This window comes from Somniosus microcephalus, chromosome 2 (genome assembly GCF_052327205.1).
Source record: "Somniosus microcephalus isolate GS21.2 chromosome 2, FLI_Smic_1.0, whole genome shotgun sequence".
NCBI classification, from domain to species: Eukaryota; Metazoa; Chordata; class Chondrichthyes; order Squaliformes; family Somniosidae; genus Somniosus; species Somniosus microcephalus.
The window spans coordinates 248,174,431-248,188,655 of NC_140988.1; the positions used below are offsets into that span (position 1 = coordinate 248,174,431).

Consider the following 14,225-nt stretch of genomic DNA (forward strand, 5'->3'; position numbering starts at 1 on the left):
TTTCCACTCTCCATCCAGTATCACCTCATTGGAAGAACTCTCTTATCATTGACAGATGTCTTCTGTCATCTCTACTTCACCTGCCATCTATTCCATCAACATGGGTGCCCTTTATACTGTCTCACCTTGATCCTCAGAGTTACTTCACTTGACGCTGTACACCTTGGCTGCCTTATGATGCTCTAGGTTGGCACCACCCCACACCAACACCGTAAAGCATCCCTACAATGTCCAAGCCATTCCTTTCACACTCACCACCATTGTGGGGGGTACCGTTATGTCTCACCATTCACTGCAACTCACTAAGTCACTTCCAAAGGTGCACACAATTCTGTCCAACAACGCACAGTGTTGAAAATAAAGGTTTCAATGTTTGACACCACATTAACACAAACTTTACATAAACATTGGATAAATCACCCAAGTGGCTACTCTTGTGTGTTGTTAGTTGGTATGATTGCAGTAGGAAGAGGGTGAGTGTGAGGGGTGGCTAGTGAGATGGGGATATGATAATGTAGATAGAGAAAGAGGGATGGGTGGAGGCGCAAGGTAAGTTGGTGTGAGTAAGGATGTGCAGGGGTAGGGTAGGGAAGGCAGAGTGATGGGGATGTGATGAGGGACACCGCAGGATGAAGGTGAGTGTGGCTTTGTGCAGGCATGTTAAGCAGCGACCGAGGTCACGTTTCGTGATCTACTGAGATCATTGAAAGGTTTGCGCCACGGCATCCAGGTCTTCCTGACGACATCCCTGCTTGTGTCCTCCTGTGCAATGTGCAAACAGGCTGCTTTGATCTCCTGGGTGGTGTCTTCCGCCCATCGGAAGGGAAGGGAACCTCCCTGCATACTCAAACTCCCTCCATAAGCATATGGAGGGAGTCATGAGAGAACCTGGGCGCAGCCCTGCACCTCTGTGCAGTGATTGTCTGTGTTTGCAGCACTTCAATGCTGTAGAACAATGACAGCACAAATGTCAAAGTAAAGTTGGCCATGGTCCCGTTAAGGAAACTGGCTGATGACGCGTCATCAAATGACATCATCAGACCCGCTTCCTCTAATTGGCTGGGGAAACGTGCTGGGCGGGCTTAACAAGCTCTATTAATGGAAAGTCATTTCACAGAGCGGGGTTGGGACCCGCCACTGACATCACCCGCCACTGACATCACCCGCCACAGACCCGCCGAGGTAAGTAAAATCACGGCCTCGGTCTCTGCTTAACATGTCTGCACAGTGGCTCTCCTGAGATAAGAAACTTGCCATGGGGAAAACAATGAATGTAAACCTGAGACTTACTATTCTGTGGCACACGCTCCAATTCACTGAACCACTCTGCCATGCATATCAGGGGTATAACAATGTATTATCCCACACATGGGGAGTTAAGACCAGCAATGCAGTCACAATGGTTCCTTTCTCCATTCAGCATTGTTTACAAGTCACTTCAATGGGTCACATCACATGCAAGACATGGACAACATCCAGGATTGAGCTGATAAACGGTAACATTTGCACCACATAAGTGCTAGGCAATGACCACGTCCAACAAGAGTCTAACCACCTCCCCATGACATTCAATGGCATTACGATCGTCGAATCCCCTACCCTGGGGATCAGCATTGACCAGATACTCAACTAGACCTGCCACAAATAGCCAGGCTACTAGAGCAGGTCAGAGGCTGGGTTATCTGGCTCACCTCCCGACTCCCCAAAGTCTCTCCACCGCCTACAAGGTACAAGTCAAGTCAAGAGTGTGATGGAATACTCTCCACTTGTCTGGATCGCTGCATTTATATAGCACCTTTCACGGCCACCCGACTTCCCAAAGCGCTCTACAGCCAATGAAGTACTTTTTGGTCAATTATCACAGTGCTGTTTGTGGGACCTTACAGTGTAGTCACTGTTGTAATGTAGGAAATTTGCGCACAGCAAGCTCCCACAAACAGCAAGGTGATAATGACCAGATAATTTGCTTTTAGTGATGTTGTTTTTGAGGGATAAATATTGGCTAGGACACCGGGGATAACTTCCCTGCTCTTCTTCAAAATAGTGCCATAGGATCTTTTACGTCCAGCTCTACTCCGTCCAGGACAAAGCAGTCCGTTGATCGGCAGCCCATGCACCACCGGCGCGCCGTGGCTACAGTGTGCACTGCAACAACTCACCAAAGCTTCTCCAACAGCACCTCTCAAACCTCTGCCACTTAGTAGGACAAGGGCAGCAGATGCATGGGAACACCATCAACTCCAAGTTCCCCTCCAAGTCACACATCATCATGCCTTGGGTTCCTCGGCCATGGCTTAGTTCGTAGCACTCTCACCTCTGAGTCAGAAGGTTGTGGGTCCACATCCCACTCAGAGACATGAACACAAAGATCTAGGCTGACACTTCAGGATAAAATGAGTTGTTGGAGTGGAGTAGAAGGTGCTTTACTCTTGATCCAACCACTTCAGTGGAGTACTGAGGGAGTGCTGCAATGTTGGAGGTGCCGTCCTTTGGATGACATGTTAAACCAAGGCCCTGTCTGTCCTCTCAGGCGAACGTAAAAGATCCTGCGGCACTATTTCGAAGAAGAGCAGGGGAGTTATCCTTGGTGCCCTAGCCAATATTCATCCCTCAATCAACATCACTAAAAACAGATTATCTGGTCACTTATCACATTGCTGTTTGTGGGAGCTTGCTGTGCGCAAATAGGCTGCTGCATTTTCTACATTACAACAGTGACTACACTTCCAAAGTACTTCATTGGCTATGTCCAACAGGGTCAGGGTGCCGTGTTTGAGGCCAGGCAGCACAAATTAAAGGGCAGGTGTTGGGCGGCCTTTTTTTCGGGCCGGCTGCCAGCTCCTATCCCCTCTCGTCTTCGCCTCCGCCTGCGGGGTGCCGGGCCCGATCGGTCATCCTGGCACTCCTCTTGAGTGCTGAGCTTTTTTGCCGGCAGCCCGCTGCCCCGTGGTCCAGCGGGGCCCCAGTGCGCACTGTGCTAGGCACCTCCCCTTTAATCAAGGGAGGAAGGCCTGCAGTACCACAGCACTAGGTGTGGGCGCGCATGGCGCTGCTGCACGTAGTGCCGCGATATTCAATGGGAGCGCCCCAAGAGGGGGAGCGCCTCCAGTAGCACCCCACCTCCTGCTTGGGGCGCTACCATTCAATTTCGGGCGTGGGGGTGTTAACTTTTTCGGGGCGCTAAAAGTAATTCACAACACAAGGTCAGCATGAAATTTACTTCTGTAGCTATAATTGTAAAATACCACAGATGAACACATATGAAGCTAAATTGAATAGATAATTTGTAGCCCACTACATAAAAAGTACATTAACTCCTGTTAGCCTCATAAGTTACTTGTATCTGGAGTATATACTAGTTATAAGGCTTTAACACCACTTAGTGCTGTATTTATCCAAATACGACAACACGCCAGTATCCAGTTAACAGGATGGACTGGTGCCATGGTGATGTTCGAGTGCTTCATGAACCAGTCATAGCTTTATCCTAATATATGAAAATGGCAGAGAAACAGACCAACTGGTTCATCGAGCCTGTCCTATAAGTTATCTTGCAATTAAGCATCATGACCGCCAATGCTCCCCATCCACCAGAAGCCATTTAGTCTCCTGAGAGAGGCGCAAAACACATATTATTTTTAAAACAAAGCCAATTGAGGGGAAAAAAAGAATTCTGGGAATTTCTTCTGCACCTCCCCCCACCCCCACAAAAGCAATTAAAACCAGTTCAAGGAGATTATATTGACCATGAGGCACATCACCCAACGTCCTACTCACCCTGTGTATGTGGTAAACCACTGTTATTGTTGTTCACCGTTGTTGTTGTTGTTGCACACTGTTGTATCTAGGCATGCCTCAGCATGCCTCTGCTGGCTCCACCCCTGGCTCCACCCACAGGCCCAGGTATAAAGGTGACTGCTCTGCAGCCCCCTGCCTTCTTGGAAACCAGTCAACCACAAGAGGCATGCTCTGTTCTTTGTTAATAAAAGCCTTTTAGTTACTCTCCTAACTCTCCGTCTTTTATGAGTAATTGATAGCGCATCAATTTTATTAACAAAAACAAAATGTCGGCACCAAACGCCGAGCAGCAGGAAACGACGGCACCAAACGCTGAGCAGCAGGCGCTGCAGCAAACGACGGCACCAAACGCTGAGCAGCAGGCGCTGCTGCATGCCCTCAGACCAACATGCCTGGACCTAGACCCTCAAGAGGCGGGTTCGTCTACCAAGTTCGCACAATGGCTGCGTTGCTTCGAAGCTTACCTGGAAGCCTCAGCCGTGACACTAGATGGAAACAAACTAAAAATCCTGGCCTCCAAGGTGGGCCACCAAGTCTACACGCTCATCCAGGACGCGACTACCTACACGGCGGCTATCGATCTGCTAAAAGGACAATACACACGCCCGGTAAATACGGTTTATGCCAGACACCTCCTGAGATCCCGCAAACAGCAGTCCGGGGAATCGTTGGAGGCATTCCTACGGGCACTACAGATACTCGGCCGAGCCTGCGATTGTAAAGAGGTATCGGCCGCGACACACGCGGAGGGACTTATCCGAGATGCTTTCGTTGCGGGCCTCAAATCCGACTACTCCCGGCAGAGACTGCTGGAGAAGGGCGAAATCGACCTGAAGAAGGCAGTGTCCCTCGCGCTCTCGCTAGACGCGGCCCACCGGAATATGGACGCATTCTCCCCTAACCGCTCCGCACCGTGGACGCCGCAACCTTGGGTCATGGGACCCCCGGCACCAACTGCTGCAGCGATGTCCAAGGGCCTGAAATGTTACTTTTGTGGCCAGGCAAAACACCCCAGAGCACGCTGCCCGGCGAAAAACGCTACCTGCTCTGGCTGCGGGAAGAAAGGACACTACGTCAGCGCCTGCAAAGGTAGAACCGCTAACGCCAGCAGCGCCGCGTGTGAACCGTGGAGGCAGCCATCTTGTCCGCCATCTTGGACACCTCCAGCCGCGTGGGGATCGGGATCATGGGCGCAGCCATTTTGTCCGCCATCTTGGACGCCTCCAACTCCAATCGCAGGTGACCCGGACTCAACCACCGCCTCGTCTGACGACCACAGCGACTCGCTCGACCATACGCTGGCCTCCGTGACACTGGACCAATCTCTCCCTCACCAACTGTCCAGGTCCATGATGGACATTACGGTAAACGGCCGCGCCACTACCTGCCTTTTCGACAGCGGGAGCACGGAGAGCTTTATCCACCCCGACACGGTGCGCCGGTTACTCTCTCTCGGTCCTGCCAACGCGCCATCGGATCTCTATGGCTTCCAAATCCCATTCAGCAGACGTCAGTGGCTACTGTGTAATGACCCTTTCAGTAAGGGGCACAGAATACAAAAAATTTAAACTTCTTGTCCTGCCCCATCTCTGCGCTGCCGTTCTACTGGGGTTGGATTTTCAGTGCCACCTTAAAAGTGTCACATTAGCGTACGGCGGACCCCTCCCCCCACTCACAGTCTGCAGCCAGCAGCTTTTAAATCGCCCGCCGCGCACCATTTGCAGCCTCTCCACGCTTAAAGTCTCCCCCCCCCCCTTGTTCGCTAACCTCACCCGCGACTGTAAGCCCATCGCTACCAAAAGCAGGCAGTACAGTGCCGGGGATAGGAGCTTCATTAAATCCGAAGTAGCAAGACTCCTGAAGGAAGGGATTATTGAGGGTAGCACTAGCCCATGGCGAGCACAAGTGGTGGTAGTGAAGACTGGAAAACAGCGCCTAGTTATTGACTACAGCCAGACGATCAATCGCTACACCCAGTTAGATGCATACCCACTCCCCCGCATATCTGACATGGTCAATCAGATAGCACAATGCCGGGTGTTCTCGACGATTCATCTGAAGTCGGCATACCACCAGCTCCCCATCAGGGCTGAAGACCGCCAGTACACAGCTTTTGAAGCTGACGGTCGTCTCTACCACTTCCTCCAAGTCCCCTTCGGCGTCACCAACGGGGTTTCGGTCTTCCAAAGGGAGATGGACCGAATGGTTGACCAGAACGCGCTGCAGGCCACCTTCCCCTATCTAGACAACGTCACCATCTGCGGCCATGACCAGCAGGACTATGACGTTAACCTAGAGAAATTCCTCCGTACGGCCCAGCGGCTGAATCTAACATACAACAAGGACAAATGTATGTTTCGCACCACGCGCCTCGCCATTCTTGGCTGCGTAGTGGAGAACGGAGTCATCGGCCCCGACCCCGACAGAATGCGCCCCCTTATGGAGCTCCCCCTCCCCCACTGCCAAAAAGCACTGAAGAGATGCCTAGGGTTTTTCTCTTACTATGCTCAGTGGGTGCCCAACTATGCGGACAAAGCCAGACCCCTCATCAAGTCCACCTCCTTCCCCCTGACTGCAGAGGCATGTGCAGCCTTCACTCTCATAAAAAAAGATATTGCGAAGGCCACAATGCACGCAGTGGATGAGTCCATCCCTTTCCAAGTGGAGAGCGACGCATCTGACTTCGCCCTAGCTGCAACCCTTAACCAGGCGGGGAGACCCGTGGCCTTTTTCTCAAGGACCCTCCAGGGCCCCGAGATTCGACACTCCTCTGTCGAAAAGGAGGCCCAGGCCATTGTGGAAGCGGTGCGACATTGGAGGCATTACCTGGCCGGAAAACGATTTACCCTGCTCACTGACCAGCGTTCAGTAGCTTTTATGTTTAATAATAATTAGAGGGGCAAAATCAAGAACGACAAGATCTTGAGGTGGAGAATTGAACTCTCCACCTACAATTACGATATCTTGTACCGGCCCGGGAAACTCAATGAGCCCCCAGATGCCCTATCACGTGGTACATGCGCGCAGGTTGATAGACTGCAGACCCTCCACAATGACCTCTGCCACCCGGGGGTCACCAGGTTCTTCCATTTCATCAAATCCCGTAACCTGCCCTACTCCATCGAGGAGGTCAGGACCATGACCAGGAACTGCCAAATCTGTGCCGAGTGCAAACCGCATTTTTATAGGCCAGACAGAGCAAGCCTGATCAAGGCCACTCGCCCCTTCGAGCGCCTGAGCGTCGATTTTAAAGGGCCCCTCCCCTCCTCTGACCGCAACGTGTACTTCCTCAACATAATTGATGAGTACTCCCGTTTCCCGTTTGCCATCCCGTGCCCAGACATGACTAGTACCACGGTCATTAAATGTCTGAATGACCTTTTCGCCTTGTTCAGCTTCCCTAGCTATATCCATAGCGACCGGGGCTCATCCTTTATGAGCGACGAACTCCGTCAGTACCTGCTCACGAGAGGTCCAAGCAGAACCACCAGCTACAATCCCCGGGGGAACGGCCAGGTGGAAAGAGAGAACGCGACGGTTTGGAAGGCCGTCCTCTTAAACTTAAAATCTAAGGGCCTTCCGACCTCTCGCTGGCAGGAGGTCCTCCCTGCGGCGCTCCACTCCATTCGGTCACTGCTTTGTACGGCCACCAATGCTACCCCCCATGAAAAAATGTTCACTTTCCCCAGGAAGTCCACATCGGGGACCTCGCTACCGATATGGCTGACGTCTCCAGGACCTGTCCTACTGCGGAAGCACGTGAGGTCCCATAAAATGGACCCCCTGGTCGAGAGGGTGAGCCTCCTCCACGCCAACCCCCAGTATGCTTACGTGGCGTACCCGGACGGGCGGGAGGACACAGTCTCCATACGAGACCTCGCACCTTCGGGTGCCCCTGAAACACTACCATTGTGGGAGGACACAGTCTCCATACGAGACCTCGCACCTTCGGGTGCCCCTGAAACACTACCATTGCCATCCACCACTACCCACAACCCAACCCCGGTAGACGGCATGCCGCAGCCCCAGGACCCGTCATTGACCACCCAACCACTCAATGAGACGCCAGATTCAACGTTGGATGCTGCACCATCACCGCCGCCACCACGACGATCAGGACGGCATACAAGGCCACCTGATAGACTTACTTACACGAACCTTTAGTACACTTCACCCCGCCGGACTCAATTTTAAACAAGGGGTGAATGTGGTAAACCACTGTTATTGTTGTTCACCGTTGTTGTTGTTGTTGCACACTGTTGTATCTAGGCATGCCTCAGCATGCCTCTGCTGGCTCCGCCCCTGGCTCCACCCACAGGCCCAGGTATAAAGGTGACTGCTCTGCAGCCCCCTGCCTTCTTGGAAACCAGTCAACCACAAGAGGCATGCTCTGTTCTTTGTTAATAAAAGCCTTTTAGTTACTCTCCTAACTCTCCGTCTTTTATGAGTAATTGATAGCGCATCAATGTATTAATATCAGCCTCAACCAGAAACTCATTCAGCTCCCTTTTGAATGTTTGCAGCAAACCTTCTTCTCTTCTTCGTAGGCAGTCCCTCAGAACTGAGGATGACTTGCTTCCACATTAAAAATGAGTTCGCAGGTGACTGATGAGTCCAATGCGGGACCTACAGTCTCTGTCACAGGTGGAGCAGATGGTTGTTGAAGGGGCGGGTGGGTGGGGTGCCTGGGTTGACATGCGCTCCTTCCACTGTTTGCACTTGGCTTCCGCTTGCTCTCGGCGAAGAGACTCGAGGTGTTCGGCGCCTTCTGGATGCTTCTCCTCCACTTTGTGCGGTCTTGGGCCAGGGATTCCCAGGTGTCGGTGGGGATGTTGCATTTTTTCAAGGAAGCTTGCAGCAAATCCACATTCACAATATGAGCCAGCAGCTTGTTCCAGAGGTCTATGACCCTCTAAGCATAGAAAAATACCCTGACGTCTAACCTAGTTCTATGTTTATATGCATATTCCCTGCCTAATCTATCTAATTTAAATAAGCTATCCACATGGACACCGTCTAGTCCCTTCTTATTTTAATATCACCGCAATCAAATCTCCCTGAAATCTATATAATGGCAAAATACTGCGGATGCTGGAAATCTGAAATAACAACAGAAAATGCTGGAAATACTCAGCAGGCCAGGCAGCATCCGTGGAGAGAGAAACAGAGTTAACATTTCAGGTCTGGGACCCTTCATCAGAACTGGAAAAAGCTGAAATCTCCCTGAAATGTATGTTTTTTTTAAGCATAAATAGACCCAGCTCTAAGCCTAGCGTGATAACTATGGTCATTCTTTGGTATAATTTTATGTTACAATAGGTCATTTCATACATCACCAAACTAGCTGTGCCATGTTGATATGCAAATAAAGTAACAATAGTTTTATTTTTTTTAAGTGAGGCCTGAAAAGACAGTGAATTCACACTGTGTATGCCAGCTAGTGTCAATTAATTTGAAGAATGAATAAAGCATTGGCTTCATTGTTAGTAATACAAAATGGAGATCTAATAGAAACTACTGAGAATGATGGAATACATACACTAACATATTCAAAATAAAGAGTAAGGTGTTAACTCTTTATCAAGTTGCACTGTAGTACTGGTGGGAGCAGTAATGGTTGTTGATATATTTACATGACATCAAAGCAGCAATTCAGATGATCCATATAAAATTCACCAGGTGACCAGATTGTGTACAGGTTTGACTTGTACTGATTACATAATAATAGAATAAAATGAATTATATATTTTAATTGATCCCCGAATCAACATCCCTTGTTTCTAACACCTTACTGACAGATGATGCGGTTACAGATATAATGATGGATACAGACAGGTCAGTAGTTATTTCAAACATTACTATTGAGTAAACAACTCCATGCCATGCCTTCCTCAAAAAAGGCTTTAAAAAATTACCCCTGGCCTTGTTGCAGCCTTGATCAAGTAAATCTAAGACACATACTCAAACAAATAGTTTCACACTGAAGGAGCAAATTTTCCTGAGTCTATCACAGAATGGAACATAGGAACACGAATAGGCCAATGCATTTGGAATTCGAAATTGTGCAAGTGTTTTCGTTTTTAAAGAGACCATTAGTCCTTTAAAGCTATTCAAAACGCCACATGCTGTTTTTGGAATGAGATTGTTTTTATCCTTTATAGAATATGTTTTAATCCGTTTTTATTCTATGCATACACCCGAAGGAATAAAACGACGCAATTATTGTTTTTAAAGCTGTCCCAATCCAATACCGCACAAATTACAAGGTCAAAATAATAAATGCCAACGTCATCTGTAATAAGTCGACATCAGTGATGCGAGTCGCATCTTGAGCATCTGCCTTTACCTTTGGGGTTCTGATGTGCTCCATCCCTTCCCTGAAAAATATGGGGTGCGACCAATGCAATTACTACTTCTATTTTGGGGAGAAATACGGAACTAACTTCGCTGCAAAGATTGTGCTTATTTTCTTTGAACGATGCAGCACAAATATCTTAGTTTCCGTCACTGAATTGATGCTCCTGGTGCTGCTGCAGCCATGACTCTCCTCTGCAGCCGATGATTCGCTCACCCAGCAGGCTCTGCGCATTTGTTCCCTCCGGGTCCTAACGCCTCCCGTGTAGCAAAAAGTCTAACAATCCCATAGTTTACTTCTCTTGTTAAATGGGAAACAGACTGACTTGGATTTATTTCATTGAAGTTGAAATAATTTTACTCCAAATACTGTTTTATTGTAGTTCAGTTAATTTATAACAGGCACAGCTTACTAAACATAGAAACATAGAAGATAGGAGCAGGAGTAGGCCATTTGGCCCCTCGAGCCTGCTCCACCATTCAATTAGATCATGCCTTCTCCCCATATCCCTTGATCCCTTTAGGCTTAAGAAATATATCCAACTCCTTCTTGAATACATTTAAAGAATTGCCCTCTACTGCCTTCTGTGGTAGCGAATTCCACAGGTTCACCACTCTCTGGGTGAAGAAATTCCTCCTCATTTCTGTCCTAAATGGCTTACCCCTTATCCTTAGACTGTGACCCCTGGTTCTGGACTCCCCGACCATCGGGAACAACCTGCCTGCATCTAGTCTGTCCAGTCCTATCAGAATTTTATGTTTCAATGAGATCCCCTCTCATTCTTCTAAACTCCAGGGAGTACAAGCCCAATCGACCCAATCTCTCCTCATACGTCATTCCTGCCATCCCAGGTATCAGCCTGGTGAATCTTCGCTGAACTCCCTCCATGGCAAGAACATCCTTCCTTAGATAAGGCGACCAAAACTGCACACAACACTCAAGGTGTGGTCTCACCAAGGCCCTGTACAACTGCAGCAAGACATCCTTGTTCCTGTACTCAAAACTTCTCGATACGAAGGCCAACATACCATTTGCCATTTTAACCACCTGCTACACCTGCATGCTTACCTTCAGCGACTGGTGCACAAGGACACCCAGGTCTCATTGCACTTCCCCTTCTCCCAATCTATTGCCATTCAGATAATAATCTGCCTTCCTGTTTTTGACACCAAAGTGGATAACCTTGCATTTATCCACATTATATTGCATCTGCCATGCTTCTGCCCAATCACCCAACCTGTCCAAATCATCCTGGAGTTTCTCGGCATCCTCCTCACAGCACACACGTCCACCCAGCTTTGTGGCATCTGCAAACTTGGAGATATTACATCTAGTTCCCTTGTCTACATCATTAATATATATTGTGAATAGCTGGGGTCCAAGGACCGATCCCTGCGGTACCCCACTAGTCACTGCCTGCCACTCGGAAAACGACCCGTTTATTCCAACTCTTTGCTGTCTGTCTGCCAACCAGTTCTCTATCCAAGTCAATACCTTGCCCCCAATCCCATGTGCCTTAACTTTACATGCTAAACTCTTATGCGGGACCTTATCGAAAGCCTTTTGAAAGTCCAAATACACCACCTCCACTGGTTCTCCCTTATCTATTTTACCAGTTACATCCTCAAAAAATTCCAGTAGATTAGTCAAGCACGATTCACCTTTTGTAAATCCATGTTGACTTTGTCCGATCCTGTCACTGTTTTCCAAGTGCTCTGCTATTACATCTTTTATAATGGACTCTAGCATTTTCCCCACTACCAATGTCAGGCTTACCGGTCTGTAATTCCCCGTTTTCTCTCTACCACCTTTTTTGAATAGTGGGGTAACATTAGCTACCCTCCAATCCATGGGTACTGTTCCAGATTCCATCAAATGTTGGAAGATGATCAGCAATGCATCTACTATTTCTAGGGCCACTTCCTTAAGTACCCTAGGATGTAGATTATCAGGCCCTGGGGATTTATCGGCCTTCAATCCCGTCAATTTCCCTAACACCATTTCCCTACAATACTGATTTCTTTCAGTTCCTCCCTTTCATGACACCCTATGTTCCCCGACATCTCTGGGAGGTTATTTGTGTCCTCCTTTGTGAAGACAGAACCAAAATATGTATTTAATTGGTCTGCTATTTCCTTGTTCCCCATTATAAATTCCCCTGATTCTGACTGCAAGGGACATACGCATGACTTCACCAGTCTTTTTCTCTTCACATATCTATAAAAGCTTTTACAGTCAGTTTTTATGTTCCCTGCAAGGTTACTCTCATATTCTATTTTCCCCTTCTTAATTAATCCCTTTGTCCTCCTTTGCTGAATCCTAAACTGCTCCCAATCCTCAGGTTTACTGCTTTTTCTGGCCAATTTATATGCCCTCTCCTTGGATCTTATGCTATCCCTAATTTCCCTTGTTAGCCACGATTGAGTCACCTTTTTATTTTTATTTTTATACCAAACTGAGATGAACAAATTCTGTAGTTCATCCATGCTGTCTTTGAATGTTTGCCATTGCCTATCCACCATCAATCCTTTGAGTGACCTTCCCTAATCAATCCTACCCAACTCGTGCCTCATACCATCGTAGTTTCCTTTATTTAAATTCAGGACCCTAGTCTCTGAGTCAACTACTTCATTCTCCATCTTAATGAAGAATTCTATCATATTATGATCGTTCCGACCCAAGGGGCCTCGTACAACAAGATTGCTAATTAATCCTTTCTCATTACATAATACCCAGTCTAAGATGGCCTGATCTCTGGTTGGTTCCTCAACATATTGGTCCAGGAAACCATCCCGTAAACACTCCAGGAATTCCTCCTCCACAGTATTGTTACTAATTTGGTTAGCCCAATCTATATGTAGATTAAAGTCACCCATGATGACTGCTGTGCCCTTATTGCACGCTTCTCTAATTTCCCTTTTAATGCCATCCCCAACCTCCGCATTACTGTTTGGAGGTCTATATACCACTCCCACTAACGTGTTCTGCCCCTTGGTATTTCTCAGTTCTACCCATACAGATTCCACATCATCAGAGCTAATATCCTTCCTTACAATTGTGTTAATCCCTTCTTTAACCAGCAATGCTACCCCACCTCCTTTCCTTTTTGCCTATCTTTCCTGAATATTGACTACCCCTGGATGTTGAGTTCCCAGCCTTGGACACCCTGGAGCCACGTTTCCGTAATCCCAATCAAATCATATTAATTTACCTCTATTTGCGCAGTTAATTCATCCACCTTATTACGAATGCTCCTCGCATTAAGACACAAAGCCTTCAGGCTTGTTTTTTTAACACTCTTAGACCTATTAGAATTATTATTTACTGTGGCCATGTTTGATTTAAACTTTTGATTTCTCTGACTGCCACTTTTGTTTTTCTCCTTCCTATCTTTTGCTTTTATCCTTGTTTCCCTTTCCTCTGTCTCCCTGCTCAGGTTCCCAAGCCCCTGCCATTTTAGTTGAAACCCTCCCCCAGAGTACGAGTGTCGGGGGATGGGGCTCTGCTCTGCCCAATTGCAGGGGTCTTTAGTGCCTGTTGATGTATTGGGCCTCGGTCTCCTTTATACCCTTGCAGCTTATGTTAGCCTGCAGGTCGGGTGTCACTAAACACCCTCTAAGGAGATAGAGAACAACAGCTTATAGAGGAGGACTAAAATACGGTGGCGACCCGCACAGTTTATACCTAATGTGTGGGGTACTCCTGAGCCCAAGTGCTCCTGGAGTCCTCTCTCTTTTCCCTAGTCTGCTGTTCCCTTGTTTGGTGGGTTCGAAGCGCCCTAATGCCCCTATCTGGTTCGAACTCCAGAATTTGGGTGGAGAACGATGCACTTTAAATAGACACTCGGAGACAAGTAGTCCTTGGAAAAAGAATAGGTGACAACCAATTTTATTTGCCAAGGTAAGTTCTACCACAAACGTAATAAACACACACACACACTTATAACTATAAATAAAATATGAGAGAGAACGGACACAACGAGAATGTTTACACATTTTTATCTTTACCAAGTCCAATCCCACCAACCCACTTTCCTACCTAAACTAGACTGACAGTTGTAGGCCCTTGGATT

The 14,225-nt window shown here is 48.0% G+C and overlaps 1 protein-coding gene across 1 annotated transcript in view; it reads right to left on the reverse strand.

Annotated features, from left to right (window-relative positions):
* mtmr7b (myotubularin related protein 7b) overlaps nucleotides 1-10,379 on the reverse strand; it is a 215,172-nt gene extending 204,793 nt beyond the window's left edge. The window contains exon 1 of the mRNA XM_085970693.1: nucleotides 10,145-10,379. Coding sequence (XP_085826819.1) covers nucleotides 10,145-10,168 — 24 coding nt within the window. The 5' untranslated portion in view covers nucleotides 10,169-10,379. The remainder of the gene's footprint in view (nucleotides 1-10,144) is intronic.
* Between the last annotated feature and the right edge of the window lie 3,846 nt (nucleotides 10,380-14,225).